General features: G+C 37.7%; 2 protein-coding genes across 2 annotated transcripts; one reads left to right on the top strand and one right to left on the bottom strand.

The window, feature by feature from the left end:
* Window positions 1–523: 523 nt before the first annotated feature.
* On the top strand, window positions 524–7,863 carry eloal (elongin A, like). Its single transcript, XM_060871340.1, has 11 exons — window positions 524–677; window positions 1,758–1,814; window positions 1,904–2,010; window positions 2,102–2,807; window positions 2,888–2,990; window positions 3,522–3,683; window positions 3,765–3,862; window positions 4,537–4,717; window positions 5,888–6,008; window positions 6,384–6,490; window positions 7,548–7,863. The coding sequence occupies exons 1-11, from the start codon at window positions 606–608 to the stop codon at window positions 7,607–7,609; spliced, it is 1,776 nt and encodes a 591-aa protein (XP_060727323.1). The 5' UTR covers window positions 524–605; the 3' UTR covers window positions 7,610–7,863.
* A 497-nt stretch (window positions 7,864–8,360) lies between these two features.
* zgc:174945 (uncharacterized protein LOC793867 homolog) lies at window positions 8,361–10,781 on the bottom strand. The gene is made up of 3 exons (XM_060871339.1): window positions 10,475–10,781; window positions 10,021–10,353; window positions 8,361–9,682 (listed from the first exon to the last, which is right to left on the bottom strand). The coding sequence occupies exons 1-3, from the start codon at window positions 10,551–10,553 to the stop codon at window positions 9,657–9,659; spliced, it is 438 nt and encodes a 145-aa protein (XP_060727322.1). The 5' UTR covers window positions 10,554–10,781; the 3' UTR covers window positions 8,361–9,656.
* Between the last annotated feature and the right edge of the window lie 7,509 nt (window positions 10,782–18,290).

Here is an 18,290-nt window from a genome sequence, read left to right as displayed (position 1 = left end):
ATTTACACACTGTAGCCTGTGCATTTATATAAAGGGTACTAGCTCTCTGTCTCTCTCTCTCTCTCTCTCTCTCTCTCTCTCTCTCTCTCTCTCTCTCTCTCTATATATATATATATATATATATATATATATATATATATATATATATGCGTATACATATATATATATACATATATATATATACACATATATACGTATATATATATATATATATATATATAAATTCTTGTCTTACTTATCTACACTGAGCTGCTTACTGACTTATTTGAAGATTTCTGCGCATGCGCTCTTCACTTAATTCTTTACATACACCTACAGTATTAATGCTAATTTTCGGCATCCTTTATGCTGCTTATATTATGTTAAAAGCATTTAACGACAATTCAGTTTCACTCTTTCAAAACCCACTCAACATAGTTTTATGTTAAACGAATGAACTGATAAGGCGACACTAATAATGCCAACAAATATGCTAAACTACTTGCTGTATTGTTTGGTAAAGAAAGTGCTAGTCCGGCTAACTCAGACACAGCTGTCTGCTGCCGGTATAAAAATGCCGGCTGCAGGCGGCTGCTTTTCCGTTTGCTGTACCGCTGTCGCACGTCATGGCGTCGGCAGACATGAAAAAAGTGCTGGAGCTGAAACTTCAGCTGAAAGAAAGCACCGAAGGACACACGGTACTGTTCATGGTTTGCTCACCACAAACGGGAGAAAAACATTTGTAGCACGAGGCTCTCAAAACACAAGTGTGTGCTGCAGGGGTTAGATTTAGGGCAGCTTTTGTTTGTGAGCCGTTCAAACCCCACTTGTGTGCTTTGCTCAGGATCTCCAGTGTGGCTAAATAAACGAATACGGGTGCATGTAGATGCAGATATTTAATATACAAACAGACATAACACAAACTGTCACAGAAAAGAGAGAAAAAAAAATGTTTGTCTATCTCTACTAAAGTCAGCTTTACTTTAGGTTCTATGTATGAAAGGTGGGTTAATAACTCCAGTGTTACTCTAATTCTTGTCTTCGAGGTGTTTAGGATTTAGTATATTGCGTCCTCATGCAGGTGGGAAGGTTTTTTTTGTGCTCCTACTGAGTGACAACATGGTAGAGGGGGTTGGGGTGCTTGTGTCCTGGCCTAAAAATACTACAGCAGTTGTTTGCGCAACTGTCAAGCTACAGGAAAGCAGTAAAGCAATTAGTTTCTCTATACGCTTCTATATGACTTGCTATGATGAAGTGGTCAGTTTATGCTTGTTGTATAATCTGAAAGTGTTTTTCTTTTTAACGTCCTGAAACTTCACATTATTTTTCATATTCGATGTTCTTTAACTTGCACAAGCATGGCAGCTGTTCATTTTACAGCCTCTTTACTAGGGGTGTAGTGGCATTGCCCAATTATAGCACTTTGCCAGTGGAGTAGCTGCATGTGTAGATTTTGCCAAATATAGTGACTGCTTGTTCAGCACAATCTGGCTTCCTTGTGAAGTGTCAAGATGGACCTGGCAGCTGTCCTTAAATGGACTGGGTTGGATTCCTGTGTCTTTTTTGTTGGTTTGTTTCTTTGTATGTTTTTTGTATTTTTAAATCCCTTAACTATACTAAATTAGTAAAACACACACACACACACACATATATATATATATATATATATATATATATATATATATATATATATATATATATATATATATATACATAAATAAATTATGTATGTATATATGTATTGATTTATACACATGGTGAATTTCTATTAATTGCAGCTTGTGAAAATCTTAAAGAAGCTTCAAGAACTGGACATAACCCTTGAAATTCTTGCTGTGAGTTGATTTTCAAAATTTTCCATTAAAAATTCTCTGCTTATTTGATGTTGGCACTTGTTGTGAACACACACACCTTGTCTTATTAGGAGACAGGAATTGGAAAAGTAGTAAACTCCTTTCGTAAACACGATGATGTTGGGGAAGTGGCCAAAACCTTAGTGCATCGATGGAAAAAATTGGTTCCATCTCCGAGGTAAGATATTTAAAAAGACTTTTTAATCATTGCATATGAAGAATGCAATTATCATTTGGTAGAATAAATCATTTTCTCCTTTATATTTAAGTGTTACACAGCATTATCCTCCTGCTCCAAATGAATCATCTAAGACTGAAGTTCAGAAAACGGACCAAGATGAAAAGAGTCAGACTTCACAGAATACTGTCTGCCCTGAAAGGAAGACTAAGAATGAAAACTTGGGCTCTGAAAACAAACTTTTAAAAAATTTTGTTGAGCAAAGCAAAGCAAAGCCAAACACAAACAAATTGAAAGGATGCATAAATAACAACAAGAAAAATGACACCAAGGAAGACTCTGATGTTGGCCTCATATCACAGATTTCAATCACAGATGGAAAATTACTCCAGCCAATGGAGAAATCAACTAGCAACCTGCATGCTGAGAGAAAGAATGATGTCAAGCCTAAAGTTTCTGACATAACAAATAATCACAAACCTAAAATATCCACGAAAGACAAAAATTGTTTTTTGAAAGAAAGCACAAAAAAGCACAAAAAAAAGAATAAAAAAGACGAGAAAAGGAAAGAAAAAAATGCTGAGAGGGAGAAAAACCTTGATAGTGATGACCCTAAAATGCCATCCATGTCTTTTGAGGAATACTTGAGTTATGATCTTGAGGCTCCAAAACGAAAGAAGAGATTATGCGAAGGCAAGAACCCGAAGCGCATTAAGATTGACCTGAAAAAAGATGCCAAAATGCACGACTCCAGCACAAAGTCAGGGAAATACATAGCAGAAGCCCCAACTCCAGTGGTGAATATGCAGAGTAATTATTTATGATTCATAAACTATGGCTGTTTTTGATCGGATTTGTTTTTTTTTTCCCTCGTTAGGTCTCAAAGAGATCTGTGATGGACCTGCTAAATGTGCCATTACCGACAATTTCTCCTGAATGTGAAGATCCTTCTCAATATCAATACTTTACAGAAAAGAAAGGTTTGTCAATCTTTGTTTGTTTACATTTTCCAGACAGAGATTAAGATGGGGGGGATACTGTGCTTCAGGGGTCCACTTTATGTACTTTATACAGTATATGGCTGATTATTCAAGGCATTATCAGTCTCCATTTTTGGCACTGCTTCAGGAACTTCACCTGGACTTTTTCTTTTACCAATCGTTAATGGACTAATTTTGGTGGTCATTGTAGCATCAGGCTCCAGTTTTTGGCTAACAGGAGCAGACCTGGATGTGGTGATCTGCTGTTGTAGGTTATCTGCCTCAAGCTTTGCTCTACTGTGCATTCTGAGATGCTTTTCTGCTCACCGCTCAAACCAGCCTGTCTGGCACCAGCAACCGTTCTACCGAGCCACTCGAGCCACTGAGAACAGATTATTTTATTTCTTTATTCTGGTATTGATCAGTACCTGTATGATTTGGAGCATTGTCCCACTGCCACCTGATTGAGTGTATAATTGCATGACTGTTCCTAATAAAGTGGCGGTGAGTGTTTATATTGCGTCTTTGCAGTTGAAGAAAATGGTGTCGAGGTTTGCGAAGAAGCCCCAGTGTTTACAGGTCAGCGGCTGAATAAGAAGATGCAGGTGTACTCCGGGACTAAGGTCGTGTATCTTCCCACCATGATGACCTTGTACCAGCAATGCATCCGAACTCTGCAGAACAACATCGATTGTGAGTGATCTGAATATGCAGCTCAGCTTCTTAAGATTTGAGTGATGGACATAATTTTTCCCTTTCTTTTCTTCTTTGTAGCGCTTTATGAAATCGGAGGCGTGCCGTTTGAAATTTTGGAGCCGGTGTTGGAGCGCTGTACACCAGAGCAGCTGCTGCGGATTGAAGAACTCAATCCTGTAGGGGGGTTAAAATAAGAAATATACACTAGCATTTAGATTGGGCCTTAAATTGATTATACACTTCATGAAATCCAGTATATTTAATATATAAGTCATCTATTGTTTATTGTTTGTATTTTGGGGTTAAAATCTAATTGTACTTAGTCAGTATAGTCAGTGTGGCTTTAAAGCAAGAACATTTTAGATATAAAAAAACAGTCCTTCAGTAATCTTTCAACATTTTACATGGAAAAAAGGTTTCTATTAAAAAAAAAATATTTGAACCGAAATAAAACAACCTGAGCAAATGACTTAGACATGGATAATAAGTGCTACATGGTAAAGTAAGGTTTTCTTTTTGACATTGTATACAATACAACGTTCAGACACAAACAAGGGCATATAAACAAAACTACTAAAGAATTTAAATTAAGTAATTAAAAACGGAGATGGAGTACATTGTAAAAAGAAATGTATATGTAATGCCGATGATATGAATTTTATAATTAAGATGTATATATTGCACATTTTATTATGTTACAAGCTGTGTGTCTCAGCAAAAGAAAGGTTTGGTATAAATTGTACTGGAGAGTAGCAGTTAAGGATGCTAGTTCTTATAAAACACTGTAAAAGCCTCGCATTCCAACTACTGTTTTTATCTGTGCAATTTCTGTCATACATGTTCACTGCAGGTGTACATAGGTGTGACGGATCACCTATGGGAGAGGCACTGCCTCCGAGACTTCAAGAACGCCCGGCTGGAAGAGTACGAATCCTGGAGAGAGCTGTACCTCCGACTGTTTGAAGAACGAGAACGCAAATTCCAAGAACTCACCAAGAGCATCGTTTCCGCTCACTCCATGAGGCCGAAAGGTAACTGTCGAGTGATTCGATTGGGGTTAGAAATTGATCCCCAGGCCAACGCTAATCTGTGCTAATATTGTATAGGATCGAATATAAGGTCCTGATCACTGTGTATAAGGCCTTACTTCAACAGGCTCCTCATTACATCAAAGCTATGTTGAGTCCATACAAATCTTCTCGCCCTTTGAGAGCAAATGAGCATATGTTGTTGTCCGTTCCGCGAACACGGTTGAGGAGGAGTGGAGATCGTGCATTCTCTGTGGCAGCTCCCGTGTTATGGAACGGGCTACCATTGTCTTTGAAATCCCTCTTTGGGTAGTATTAAAGGTCAATTGAAGACTTTTCTTTTTTACAAGGCTTTTGCTATATGATTAGTATGTTTTCCTGAGTTACAGTGTATGGTATTTTTGTACTTTTATGATGTTAGTTGATGTTTTATGATTATACTTTTTACAGTATGACTTATATAATGTTTTTACCATGTAAAGCACTTTGGTCCATTGTTATGGTGTTGAAAGTGCTATACAAATACATTTTGATTGATTGTGCTGATTTTAGAAATGGTTATCGGACAAGTTTAGTTTTGTACACCGAAGCACGGTCATGATGTTATGCTATACAGTACTAATTGTTCTGTAAGTTTATTTACTTAAACACGGCACTGATCGGAACTGGAACTAGTAAGAACTTAGACTTTGGAATTTAAAGAGTCTGCGCTTTAGTACCTTTGCTTTAGAAACTGGATAGCTTGTTAACAGGCAACTGCCTGTCAGCTTGGGCTCTGAATATGTGAAAACTATAGTGATATGAAATGCTGATCAATGGTCAAGTCCCCCTTTACAAGGAACCTACTGTACTCTCTTTTATCTAACCCAGAATGTGCAGTATGTGACTGTCAGCCATGTGACATTAGTAAAAGCTTCACCACCAGATGACCTTTTGGTTACAGCCCGAGGTGTAAAATGCCAAATTGTCATATTCAAAATATACTTGCAGTGAATGAATAAGATTTAAAGTTCAACTAGATGGACTATTAAACCATAAGAACATTCTTACCAACCTAATAATTTAATCATTTTATTTAAATATGATATGATTTGGTGCATATGTATACTTGTATCATATGTTGTTTCACCTTTAGCTGGTTTTCCCAGCTGTGCTTTTTTTTTTCCTCCTCAGGAAGACAGGTGAAGATGGCGTTTATTCATTCAGCTGCCAAACCACCTAGAAACGTACGAATCCAGCAGGAAATCCATGGCACAGCAGGCCCTGGGCTCCCTCACTCTGTAGACAAATCCAGGTCAGTTCCAAACCAGATCTGCCTGTCATATCCTTAACCAACCTTCAGCTTTGGAACTTTGATGATGTGCAGTTTATTTATCAAAATATAAGGTCATTTTAATATTTTTTGACCATGTGAGTGATTTAAAAGTGTGGACAAAAGCTGTCTGTACTCACTCTCTGAGCTCATGGATATTGGTGGGATATCTCTAGATGAAATGCCTTGGGTGTGATTATAATCTAATAGCCTAGAAGGAAGAAAAACAAACAGTTGGTCTATTTTCCTCAGCTATGTAGATGAACTATGGACTGTGTGGATCCAATCGCTAATCTATGTTGCTTTTTATTTATTTATTTATTGTTATAATCACTGCTTGTGTCTCTTTCTATTTAGTGGAAGAATTTCTGAGAATAGAGGTAGATCAGGCTTCGCTGAGCCTCCTAAACCTTTTAATGCTGGATCAGGAGCCAGCCAGCCCCAAGATCCACGAAGGATCAGACGTGAGTATGCGTGTCTCATGTCTTTTATAGTTTACAATGCACCAAGTGACTGTTGTAGGATGTGGGAATAGGACAGGAGATGAAAGCCCTACTTTTAAAGCTACAAATTGAGGTGTATGATTTGATTTCTACAGTTCAGGCTTGTCTTAAAACATTTGACTGTAGAATTGACTAATTGGTTTAAGCAGCTCTGGAGAATTAGAGAAAAGCAAACTAGCTCCGAAATTGAGGCAGGAAACATCCAAACATTGGGAGGTTGGAGACAGCTTGGCCGTGTAGGAGTTTGAACTCTCAAGCTTTACTCCTCTGTAGCTCAAAGGCTTTACCACTGAGCCTCCACTTCCCCTTAATGTAACCACGTAGCTCACACTGCTTCAACTCCATAATGGAACTTGAACTAAGGGAAATTGCAGTTCTTTAGCATCTAGTAAAAACCTATAGATTTATAAGCTTCCACCAAAAAACTTTACATGGTGTATTATGCATTGTTTCCTGATGTTTTTCCTTTTGTACCCCTATTTTTTTATTTTTTTATTTATTTATTTTTTATAAATAAAACATAATAGTAGGTATCTTCAGCAATATTTTTAGTTTTTTATTTATTAATTTATTATTTATTTCTTCTTTTTTATCTTTTTTATTTGAGCTTTTGAACATTTTAATTTTCTGGCTTTTATATATATTTAATATATAAATATATTATATATATTATATGTTGGTCTGGTCATAAGGAATACAAAAAGCCTTATTGTTTAGCACAGAATTTGTTTACAAGAAAGCGAACAGACTGATGTTGGATGTAAAGAGTGTCACGATGAAGGAATATTCTATAGTAGGCTGTTCTTGTACGGAGGGACTCGAGGTTGAGATGATCTTAGTAAGTTATATTGCACTATATGCTGAGAGACATTACTTTTTCACCCAGCTTGGTTGTCTCTTGTGTCTCTACAGTCAGACAGGGTGTTAATCTTACCTTTAAATATTTCTCTTCTGAAAGTATCTAGATTTATTTAGAGGATCTTTTCATTTAATTCTTTCTTTTTATTTTTTATCCTAGGAGTAGCACCAATGATGGCCAAGTCTCTGAAAGCCTTTAAGAAGCACTTTGGACGCAGATGAGGAAGAAGGTGATGGAAAATATGGCTGACATTTAAATACTTATAAACTCGAGTAAACTACTGAACTATAGACATACTTTAATTTTGTCAGGATTTAGGATAGATTTTTTTTTTTTTTTTTTTTTTTGGTAAAACCTACATCTGAGTATTTTTCTATATTGAAGGACATGAATGCACTTTCTATCATCATTAAAACACACTGCTGACTGTGCTGTAATGAAATGCACTGGCTGAATAAATGAAATCAAATTAAATAACTGACTGTATAACCGAGTATATGACTGTGGGCTAATTAGTTTACTGTAAAATGCCATCGATTTCAACATATGGTGATGGGTGATGGAAAACCTGTAGTGTTTGGTAAATATTTGGATGATGAAAAGGAAAGATTCTACAGGTTTTTTCCCCTCTAATCCTAACCCTTTGAAAATATGGATGATTGTGAGAAGGGGGTGGGTGGGTGTGAGAAAGGGGGGTTTGTGTGTGTGTGTGTGTGTGTGTGTGTGTGTGTGAGGGAGTGAGAAAGGGGGGGGTGAAAGTGTGGGGGCTTAGTGTGTGTGGAGTGTGTGGTTGATTTGTTTAAATTACTTAAATCGTATACTTGATATCGTACAGTTGTATATCTTGCTTCAACTCTTGAGCATTTGTAGAGTTATGACAGTTGGAATGTTGGCTGTCAGTTTTTCATTCATATAAAACACCTACACCTTCTTGTAGCAGCAGCACACTGCACAAAAAAAAAGAAATCAGACGCGGGTCCAGAACTTTAATGTTCACATCAAGCATCAGAGCAAAGAAAAAGTCTATATGTTCTCTGTGACTTTAACTGTGGCATAAATGTTGGTACCAGATTTGAGTTTTCCACTTAATTCTCACATAATTTAGTCTCTACGGTTTAGACAGGACGGTGCTATAAGAAAACAAAGAAATACATCTGTTTCTTTCGGCTAAGGATGCCATTAAATGCTTTTGTTGTGCCACTAGAGAACCTTCAACATTGGCAGAATTTAAGAATGTACAAATGAAGGGGAAAAAAAACATCTAGGAAATTAAAACGCTAAATCAAAGTAAGTTCCAAAATGTGTTTTGTTGAAAGCATAAATTAGTTAACGTAGTTGTACAATTCCATACACATCTAACCAGAACTTAACTTTGCTATAAATGTCCAAAAAATGACCTGAAAATGTTTTTTTTGCTGCAGTTTTGCTCACACATCCACATGACATCACATGAAGGAAACTAGTAGGTTTGTGCAGTAGTGATCACATCACATATCACTAGGAACCTCGATCATAGCAATTTATCAAAATTAAGACACATTAATTTGTGTAACTGATATTTCTTTTAAATATCAGTGATTTCCAACATTGTGCAATTCACTCATAAGACCGAAAGAAGCGCAACTTCTTTTAAAAGCAGAACAAAGATCCTGAAATGGTCTTGAAAGATGGCATCGTTCTGTCCTCCAGTCCTTTTTTAAGTCTGACATCATCCTTTAACTGAAGTTTCCACAGTTAGACGTATACGCTGAGGTATAAGAGAGCAAGCTAGCTTGTGTAGGTTCTCAAAATAAACTGAAAGTGACGTGTCTAATTAACTATTAGTTGCTATGAAGTTACTGATTGTTAGAATGGTTACTACTTTTACTTGAGACTTGCTTTTAAAGACGAGTGACATGGTGGCTTCACAGGAAGAGATCCTTCACAGGAAGAGTTTTTTTTCTTTTTCTTTTCAGTTAGCTAACCACAGAATACTGTTACCTCACCCCTCTCTCTCTTACTCTCACCCTCTCTCACTTTAGAGTCAATTAAAAGTCTTGTAGAACAAACCTGTAAGTAAGCTCTTAACTAAATATTTAGCAGACGGAAAAATAAAATAAAATGAAAGAAAAACATTCCATATGATCATAATCAAGACCTATGATCTGGTTTTTATAAATCCATAAAAAAATAAGGTGTGTTGATTGTCAGAAGAAACACATCCATGTGTCCGTCACTCCGCTTCACACAAGAATCTCCTGTCCTTTATTAGTGACTCCTGGAAAGAAGCTATTTGTCATCGGTCTCCTTCTGGCCTGGTGAGATCATTAAAAAAGGTAGAAAATACATATGTACTTAGATATACATCCTGTATATACAGTATATTTGTATACACGATAAACAGAGCTGACACTTGACAGGGAAAATGTAGACCAAAAAATATTTCATCTCAAATGAGACATTTAAGATGTTTATTAAATGAATTTTGTTCAGTTTTCATGCATAAAGAATAAAGCCTATTTTCAAGTTGCTGTGGTTCATCAGGAGCATGTTATTTTTTGTCAAATGATTCATCTTGACTAGTCTTGTTCCAAATCTTTACCTTTAGCTATACAGTATTTGGAATTGAATATTAGATGTACAAAGCTAATACCTGTTACAGTGATGTTAATGAAATGTCCTACAGCTGAGGCTCCGGTCTGCTGACATGTGGCTTTACATAGATACTTGCCAGTGTCCCTGAGAGTCAGCTGTGTGAATGTAATGGAAACATCTCGATGCCTGGAACCACCGTCTGCTTTAGTCTCATTGACCTGGATCAAGTGTCTGTCCGGATCAATAAGTTTCTGACAGTCGTTTGACACCCAAAAACACCAAACCACCAAGACGTTTCCACAAGGCTCTTCCTCATACTCTGCTGTGCATCTGAGAGTCAAGGACTGTCCTTCTGTCCTTCTTATTATCTGCTTTGAATATTTCAACTGCACTGTAATCAGAACGGTGCCTCGTGTCAACACAAACTCAAACAAGAAACACCTTTTTTTTTGTTTTTTGCTAAGAATACTGTATATTATTATGTTTGGAGGTGATATGAAAACAAGACTCACCTGTGCTTTTAGATATAAATGGAAAGGTCGATAGAGCAATAAAAAATAAAAAGAAAGCGGTGGAACTGGTGAGCAACATGGCTGCTCTGCTTCAGCGTTGTACACTAATCAGAACGAGTTTGCACCACACACAAGGTCACTTCCTCTCACAGCTGAGGTTGGGAAAATGAAGACAAGAGGTTCAAAAGAACAGAAGAGACACACGTTAGATCGACGTAACTTAAAGCTAAAAAGAGCACAGAGCAGTTAAGCACAGATGAGCTTCAGAATTCAGACACAATGAAAGAACTTTCCAGATGTTTAAAGGTGAAATTCTTAGTAACTGAACTGCAGAGTCGACCAAAGATTTGTTGGTGTGACAGTGAAACAGTTCCAGTTTCACTTCAGCCATCTTTACTTAATCACAGTGCATTCCAAATTTCTAATTTTTTTCAGTAGCTCAATTTTATTTGCTACAAAGAGTATGCTTTCATGAATAACAAATAAGACTCATTTCATAAAAATCAACAGTCGTATTTAAGCTTGGAATCGTGACTATATTTCGGCAGGTATTTTCAGATTAATGTTATGACTCTCTGATCTCTCATCTGTCCAATTCAAGGGACTCCAGTGGGCTTCCAACCCACTGAAGGACACAATCACACATACACACACACACACACACTCCAAATCAGCCTATAATGCATGTCTATAGACTGGGGAGGAAACCAGAGTACCAGGATGAAACCCCTGAAGAAAATTGAGAAAATTCAAACTCCTTTCACGCACAGAATGAAGGCAGGAATCAAACCCCCAACTCTGGAGTTGAGAGGCACATATACTAACCACTAAGCCACCTGTAATTAAAAATGAAATTATGAATCATATGAGTCATATCAATGATTCCAGTCATGTCTCTGAAAGCCTCTAAAAAGCAGCTTTGGGTGCAGATAATTATTTTATACATGCACTAGCTGAATGGAATCAAATGAAATAACTCAGTGTTACATCTATGTGGCCTACATAGCTTGTTTAAGGTTTTGTCTCCATCTAGTGGATTTCAAATCTTGTGTGTTTTCCTAATTCCTTGCTGTTGCACGTGTCAGAACAGATCTGAAGGTGGAGTGTGTGAATTTCTTACACCTTTTAGATATTGAGAAAAGGTTTGCTCTAAGAAGACGCGTTAAAAATGAGTTTGTATGTTAAAATTTGTACGTTTGCATCACATCTCCAGGGTTTGGGTTTGATTCCTGTCTCTACCCTGAGATCTACTGAGCTTACATGTTGTTCCTGTGCTTTAGGGGTTTCCTCTGAGTACTCTGGTTTTCTCTCCCAGTCCAAAGACCTATCTTGTAGATTGATTAGCAGCTCTAAATTGTGTGTATTGTGTAAGTGTGTGATTGTCTTCAGTGATGCCATAGGTTGGAACCTCATCCATGGTGTCTCTCTGCTTTGTACCCTGAGTCCTTTGCTATAGACTCCAATCTCCGTGTGACTCTGTGTAGGTTCCCTGGTACAGAAATTCAATGGATTGGTGTCGATGTTGATGTTGAAAGTGTCATTTGTTGCTTTCCGAGACTTGCCATGCTGTATTATATACAATGACAATAAAGTATCTTACTTTCTTACCTAGGTGATTTTGATCTGACAAAAAAAAAGGCTGTGTTGGTGTGTTTTTATGTACAGAATATTTCAGGCGCAGAAGCTGAGCCCGTCTTTTAGTCGACCTCCACACAGAGCACTCAGGCTTAGTGTGAGTAAAACCTTTTGATTTCATATCAGTGTTTAATTTGTTAGAGCGCGTGGGTTGGAGTCTCTGAACGACTGCGTCCCAAACCACACAGTGCTATGAGTAATGGTGTGTCAAACGAAAAGTATGCCATAGCTGAGAGAAATATCCTTTCTAACCTTTTCTTATCTTTACTATAGCATAAAATTTCATTTGAGTGTAGAGTAAAGTTATTCTTTGTATTTTCCATGATAAGAAATGTTGCTGTGTCCCAAACTGCACACTTTTGCACTGTTTTGACATCTTTTATCACCGTTTAAGCAGGTTTTGGAATGCAGCCCAGAGATGCATGTGTTTGTCTGATGCTTTTGCGATGAGTAACTTGTTATACTGTCTGTGTGCAGATTTCCAGAACGTTCCGAACGTGAATCATTCAATCGGAACAATGGCCAATGAGGTGCCTCAGGTGAATGTGTGAGTCACACATAAATGCACAGGACAGGGGTAGTAGATATGGGGTGGTGGTTGAGCGCTATCAGATTCACACATGCACACACACACACACCGCACACATACTCTACACACTTTTGCTCTCAGCTGTGTTCCTGCCTGTACAAGTCTACAAGTCTTCTTTCATCTTAATCTGCAATGATGTTATGATGGTTTTTCCTAAAATGCTACCTACCTAGAGACCAACATTATGAAGCATCCAATATATAATGTGCCTAATATCTATATTAACCCACCGCTCCAATAAATGTGAAGTGACAGTCATGTTACTGTACAATAAAGGAATAAGAATTCTCCGTAGTAATATTAATGATTTATAAAACTGTTCTGTCTTTCAGTATTTCTGATCCAGTGCATTATGAGGAGCCTCTCGTGGCCTACATGTTGGCTGCCGTTCCTCCAGACGAGCAGAAGCAGATGCTGGGCGAGTCTCACACTCCAACACAAAAACACTCACATGTGCTCAAATACACTTTTGCTCTCTGATATAGAATATTTATCATGAATCTACTCTGACTCATTGGCATTAGGACTGCATATGAAGCGTTTATCGTCTAACTAGAAGCCTTGTTAACCAAAATGTTGGCCACATCACAAAAGCCTGTCTCTGTTAACTGTAGTCTTTATATAAAGATGCTCTTATTTTTCTTGTACACTCACAGCTCTTAGAAAGTGTACGGAAAATGTAAGCCCCACCCACATGACATGATTGATGGTTGTGGGGCTTACTACTTCCAAGCAATGATATACAAAAACAGATCAAGTCCATATTCCTCACTCTCTCTCTGAAGGTGAGCATCTGCTGCCATTGAGCCACCGAACTCAGAAACACACCAGACACCGACTAGTAAAATTTCTTGGCATGCTGCTAGATTTTGACATCTCTGAGCAACATCTGCTCGAGTCTCCTGAGTCTCTGCATTCCAAAATCCACACACATACATAATTTATTAATTTGTCTATTCATTCATAAATTGTACAACATGGCTAATATTCACATTCATAATACGATTCTGCTGACAATTAATATATATACATTTATCCCAATTCAGTCATCTTATGTACCTTATATTATTTACATTAAATGCCTAATACAGTATGTATATAGTATGTATATAGACACCTTCTGACCATTACAGACTAGAAGTGCTTGTTGAGTCATGGGCATTAATATAGAGTTGGTCCACAATTTTCTTGTTATAATAATCTTTAACCTTCTGGATTCTGGGTCCACAAGCACATACGTGAGATGAGGGTCTGATGTTGGGTGAGAAAGCACAGTCTGCTTTCCAGTTCATCCCAAAGGTGTTCAGTGGGGTTGAGGCCAATCAAGTTCTTATATCCCAGTATTAACACATCATGTCCTCATGGAGCTTGCTTTGTGCCTGAGAGAATGTATCCTATAGTCAATTATAACATCATCTATAACATTAAGTGGTGTGTTTTTTTCTGAGATTATTTCTTGTTTTCTCTACTGCTAAGGCACGTGTACCTGTGAAGACCTACTTATTCAGGGAACACTTCAACTAGCACTTCTTTCCTTATCTTTCGCATTTAAAAAAACAAAACAAAAAAACACACCTTTGACACTTTTTCATTGTAACTTTGAACAAATGTTTTAAACTCATGGTATCTTAAGTATGTATCTTAGTGATCCAGCATTAATGTATTCAATGTTAGAGATTTAAGCACTTATGTACGTCGCTCTGGATAAGGGCGTCTGCCAAATGCTGTAAATGTAAATGTAAATGTGTACAAATCAACTGAAGCCCTTAATAGGGATTGTCACGTTTATTGCAGGTATGTACAACTCAAATTGCATGAGATGGAAGTAACAACCACTGTGCTTATCGATGCTAGTTAGCAGGATTGTGCAATATTGATTTGTCCCTGGGTGAGATTTGCCATTTTAAAAAAAAAAATCACACTAAAAGATTTAATCATTCAGAATAGAAAGCCTTAACAAATCAAACAACACTAAGACCATATCAGGTTTAAGGAAAAGGGAGGTTATGGGGAGGCATAATAATATTATCAGCTGTGTAGTCGGGAACTGCTTGGTAACCAGTTCCAATATGTTGGAACCAATATGCTTGGTAATATATCCAATATGTCCACATGGGAATTTGTCACATTTTCTTTGTTGATCTTTTGTTTGAAGTGTTTGATCGAGTCTGAACGCTGGATTGGCGCAAGTTAAAATAAATAGAGGAAATTAAATAGAGTATTTAATCCCTATTCCTGAAATTCTGTTAAATATATTGTTGTAGAAACATCATTTCTTTTTAGAAATTATATTTGTCTTTGAGCTGAAAACCGACAGCATCAGATTTGTACGTTTTTCTATGAATTAAACTTGATTTTGTATTAATGAACCCAAACATTCTCCTTTTACCTTGACAGAGAACACGACATCCCACGAGTCCCGATAACCCTGAGAGCATGTAAGCTGAAAAGAGAAGTGATGTCAGTAAATATCAAAGAGTGCACAATATTGTGACTGGCTCAGTTCACATTTTCATTGGGGCAAAAAAAAGTATACCAATTAGGAATGTTAGCGTATAAATGACTCACACGGTGATCCATTTTTTAATTGATAATGGATCGTCATATTTACAGGTTCCTTCAAACCGGGTTGGCTAAATAATTTGCCTGTAAGGACGTTCAAAAAAGCCAGCATTATTATTAAGTTCATAATGTATGAACTAATGGATGGTAGTTCATTTTAAGCTCAGATCTGGAGAGCCTTTGAAGGGTTTTCACAAGATGGTGCAGAATACAAGATGGTGTTTCAAGTGTTCATGCTAAGGAGGAAACTGTTGGCCTTGCACTACACCTGCACTCATATTCCAACTGATAATCATGGTCCACATGACCAAACCTTCTCTACAGGTGAAAAACAGTCACGCAGTTGGCTATAGGATCTGATGATCTTAAGGATCATCTTTTCAATATCAGCTTCTGTTAATATGAGCTTCCATCTCATGCAAAAATTGAGAAAACATCATCTTTGATTGATTATTCCTGTTGTTTCTGCGTTCAGACATGTGTCTCCAGTTCATCTTTATAATCTTCAGGCAAGAATGCAGACAACTGTCTACTTTTTACAAGTCATGAACTGTAAATGCATGTAACACTGCTGGAAAAGTGTTTAGCGTTAGATTAGGAAGAAGATGCTGTGCATAACAAATCCCATAACACTGAAATATAAGCCACAGTATCTGGATCTTTCCACATGTAGGGAAAGTTCATTTCATGTGATCATGCCAGAAAATGTTGTGGAAACTGAAGGGGAAATTTCAGATACTTGAGAAGCAATGGTTTTCATTTTGTAAATTCGTGGGGGAGCTGTTTACCTCAATAGGAGTTTCTCTTTTCAGTCGACATAACGATGAATGAAGATTGTTTTGCAACTCTTTTCATCTCTGTTGAATGGATTTAATGTCTTAGTGCACATCCATTTAAAGTTGCTCTACCATGAAATGGACCTTATATTGGTTTTGGAAAAGATCATGGTGTTGGTTCACTTGTAAAACTTTTAGTATGGTGAGAACTATTCCCTTGGTCTTAATTATTTCATGGAGCATGTCCAACTATCTTGAAATGAAAGCGAGGACTGCTGGTGCTGAGAATTGCTCCACATTGTCTGTATATCTTCTTTGAAATTGCACGGGTGTATGGACACACATGGGAATTTTCAGCCCAGGATCATGAGGAGAAAAAACAAAACAAGAGTTTGGATTTCCAGACAATGTGCAGCCATTTTCAGGCCCACCAGTCCTTCTCTAAATGCAACTTCATTAAATGATTTTTCTTTTAGTAAAAATAAGATTATGTAATAATAGTTAAATTAAGAGTTAAACTGTTGAGTTAATACTCTTTTCTTTCCAAAAATATTTTTGCCTTTTCTGCCTTTCATGGATTTGTACTAAATGGTACAGTAAATGCTTCAATTAGCTGGTGTTGATACCTTAAACCATTTAATTACTTAACATGATGTTTAGTCAATGACTAAATTATGGAATTATTAATAGCATCCAACTTTACCACTAGAGTGCTATGCTTCACACTACAAGATTTCCATTTACTGCATTTGAAGCCCTTATCCAAACCAACTTACATTTCAATCCTTATCCAAGCCTCAGTTCAACTGAGGGTTAATGGCCTTGCCCAGGAGTGCAGTGGTGGCAGCCTGGTAGTCCTGGTATTTGAACTCACAACTTTCTAATCAGTAGTAAAATGACTCAACCACTGAGCTACTATTTCCCCTAATAACATCCACAACATCTACAACATCACGCACCTCCAGTCCCAATGGCGCTAATTAACATCTGCATATGCCTTCTACCGCACCATGCAGTAAGTAAAAAGCAGTACATCAAAGGAGTAGTATGTCTGCTGTTTGGCTGCTGTTCCTGTGGAAAGCCAACAAAACCGACTCACCCGAATGGTTCAGGATGTGCACCCACAACCCAGGTAACCAAGGAGTTCACAAGACTGTCACAGAGGAGAAACTCCCCACTATAAACATGGAAACTGAGTCTGATTGTCCTCCAGGGATCGCTGCATCCAAGAGGGGTGTAGAAAACAAAATCCTAAAACTTATTAATGAAGTTGCATATAAACTGAACTTGCGATGTCACAGATGCCTAGCTCCACCATTCCACATTTCATGCCTTAAACCAGTAGCACCAATAACCCAGAGTACAATGCGGCCTCCTAAAACAGCCGCTTTTTAGATTACACCCTTGAAACTCTGAAGTTTGCCATCTTATTGATTACACACACTTGTTCACAATTATAGACCACATTATATAAGCACTCTTTATTCTCCATCACCTTGTGAACTCTGTAATTCTCTCCAGTCATTACCAATACTTCCTGCATACATTTTGGTGAGGAGTTTGCTGAGAGGTGTCGACTATAAAGCTGCTGTTTGCACTTGTGTCTTGAGTCATTACAAAGATTTGAAAGTAATATGTTAAATTGACAAGTTACAATTTAACATCTTACTGAGACAAATTAAAATTCTTCCCAAATAACAGCTGGCATAAAATTTAACGGTGCAAACTGGAAGTGCTCTCAAAGAAATTTTCTTGTTTTCCAGTTGTGTACTGGGCATCCCACTTATTTTTCTGTTCTATAAAGAGAGTAGTTCTTAGCATAAAAAGATAGAAAAGATCTTTCTTGTTTGGGCCATTTGGAGCCTGTAAACAAACTCACAACTCCTGATACTCTCACTCTCACTCACTCATTTTCTACCGCTTATCCGAACTACCTCGGGTCACGGGGAGCCTGTGCCTATCTCAGGCTTCATCGGGCATCAAGGCAGGATACACCCTGGACGGAGTGCCAACCCATCACAGGGCACAAACACACACACTCGTTCATTCACAAACTACGGACAATTTTTTTTCCAGAGATGCCAATCAACCTACCATGCATGTCTTTGGACCGGGGGAGGAAACCGGAGTACCCGGAGGAAACCCCTGAGGCACGGGGAGAACATGCAAACTCCACACACACAAGGCGGAGGTGGGAATCGAACCCCCGACCCTGGAGGTGTGAGGCGAAAGTGCTAACCACTAAGCCACCGTG

This window comes from Tachysurus vachellii, chromosome 6 (assembly GCF_030014155.1).
Source record: "Tachysurus vachellii isolate PV-2020 chromosome 6, HZAU_Pvac_v1, whole genome shotgun sequence".
NCBI lineage: Eukaryota > Metazoa > Chordata > Actinopteri > Siluriformes > Bagridae > Tachysurus > Tachysurus vachellii.
This window is presented reverse-complemented; position numbering and strand designations above follow the sequence as displayed.

Bases quoted from the DNA above. Each gene is read 5' to 3' on its own strand.
- eloal (XM_060871340.1), top strand. From the start codon at position 606: ATGGCGTCGGCAGACATGAAAAAAGTGCTGGAGCTGAAACTTCAGCTG. The intron at 2,808-2,887 runs GTGAATATGCAG...TTCCCTCGTTAG, and splicing joins CAGAAGCCCCAACTCCAGTG to GTCTCAAAGAGATCTGTGAT. The intron at 3,684-3,764 runs GTGAGTGATCTG...TCTTCTTTGTAG, and splicing joins TCTGCAGAACAACATCGATT to CGCTTTATGAAATCGGAGGC.
- zgc:174945 (XM_060871339.1), bottom strand. From the start codon at position 10,553: ATGTTGCTCACCAGTTCCACCGCTTTCTTTTTATTTTTTATTGCTCTA. The intron at 10,354-10,474 runs GTGAGTCTTGTT...TTCTGATTACAG, and splicing joins ATTTATATCTAAAAGCACAG to TGCAGTTGAAATATTCAAAG. The intron at 9,683-10,020 runs GTATTAGCTTTG...TGATCTCACCAG, and splicing joins CATTAACATCACTGTAACAG to GCCAGAAGGAGACCGATGAC.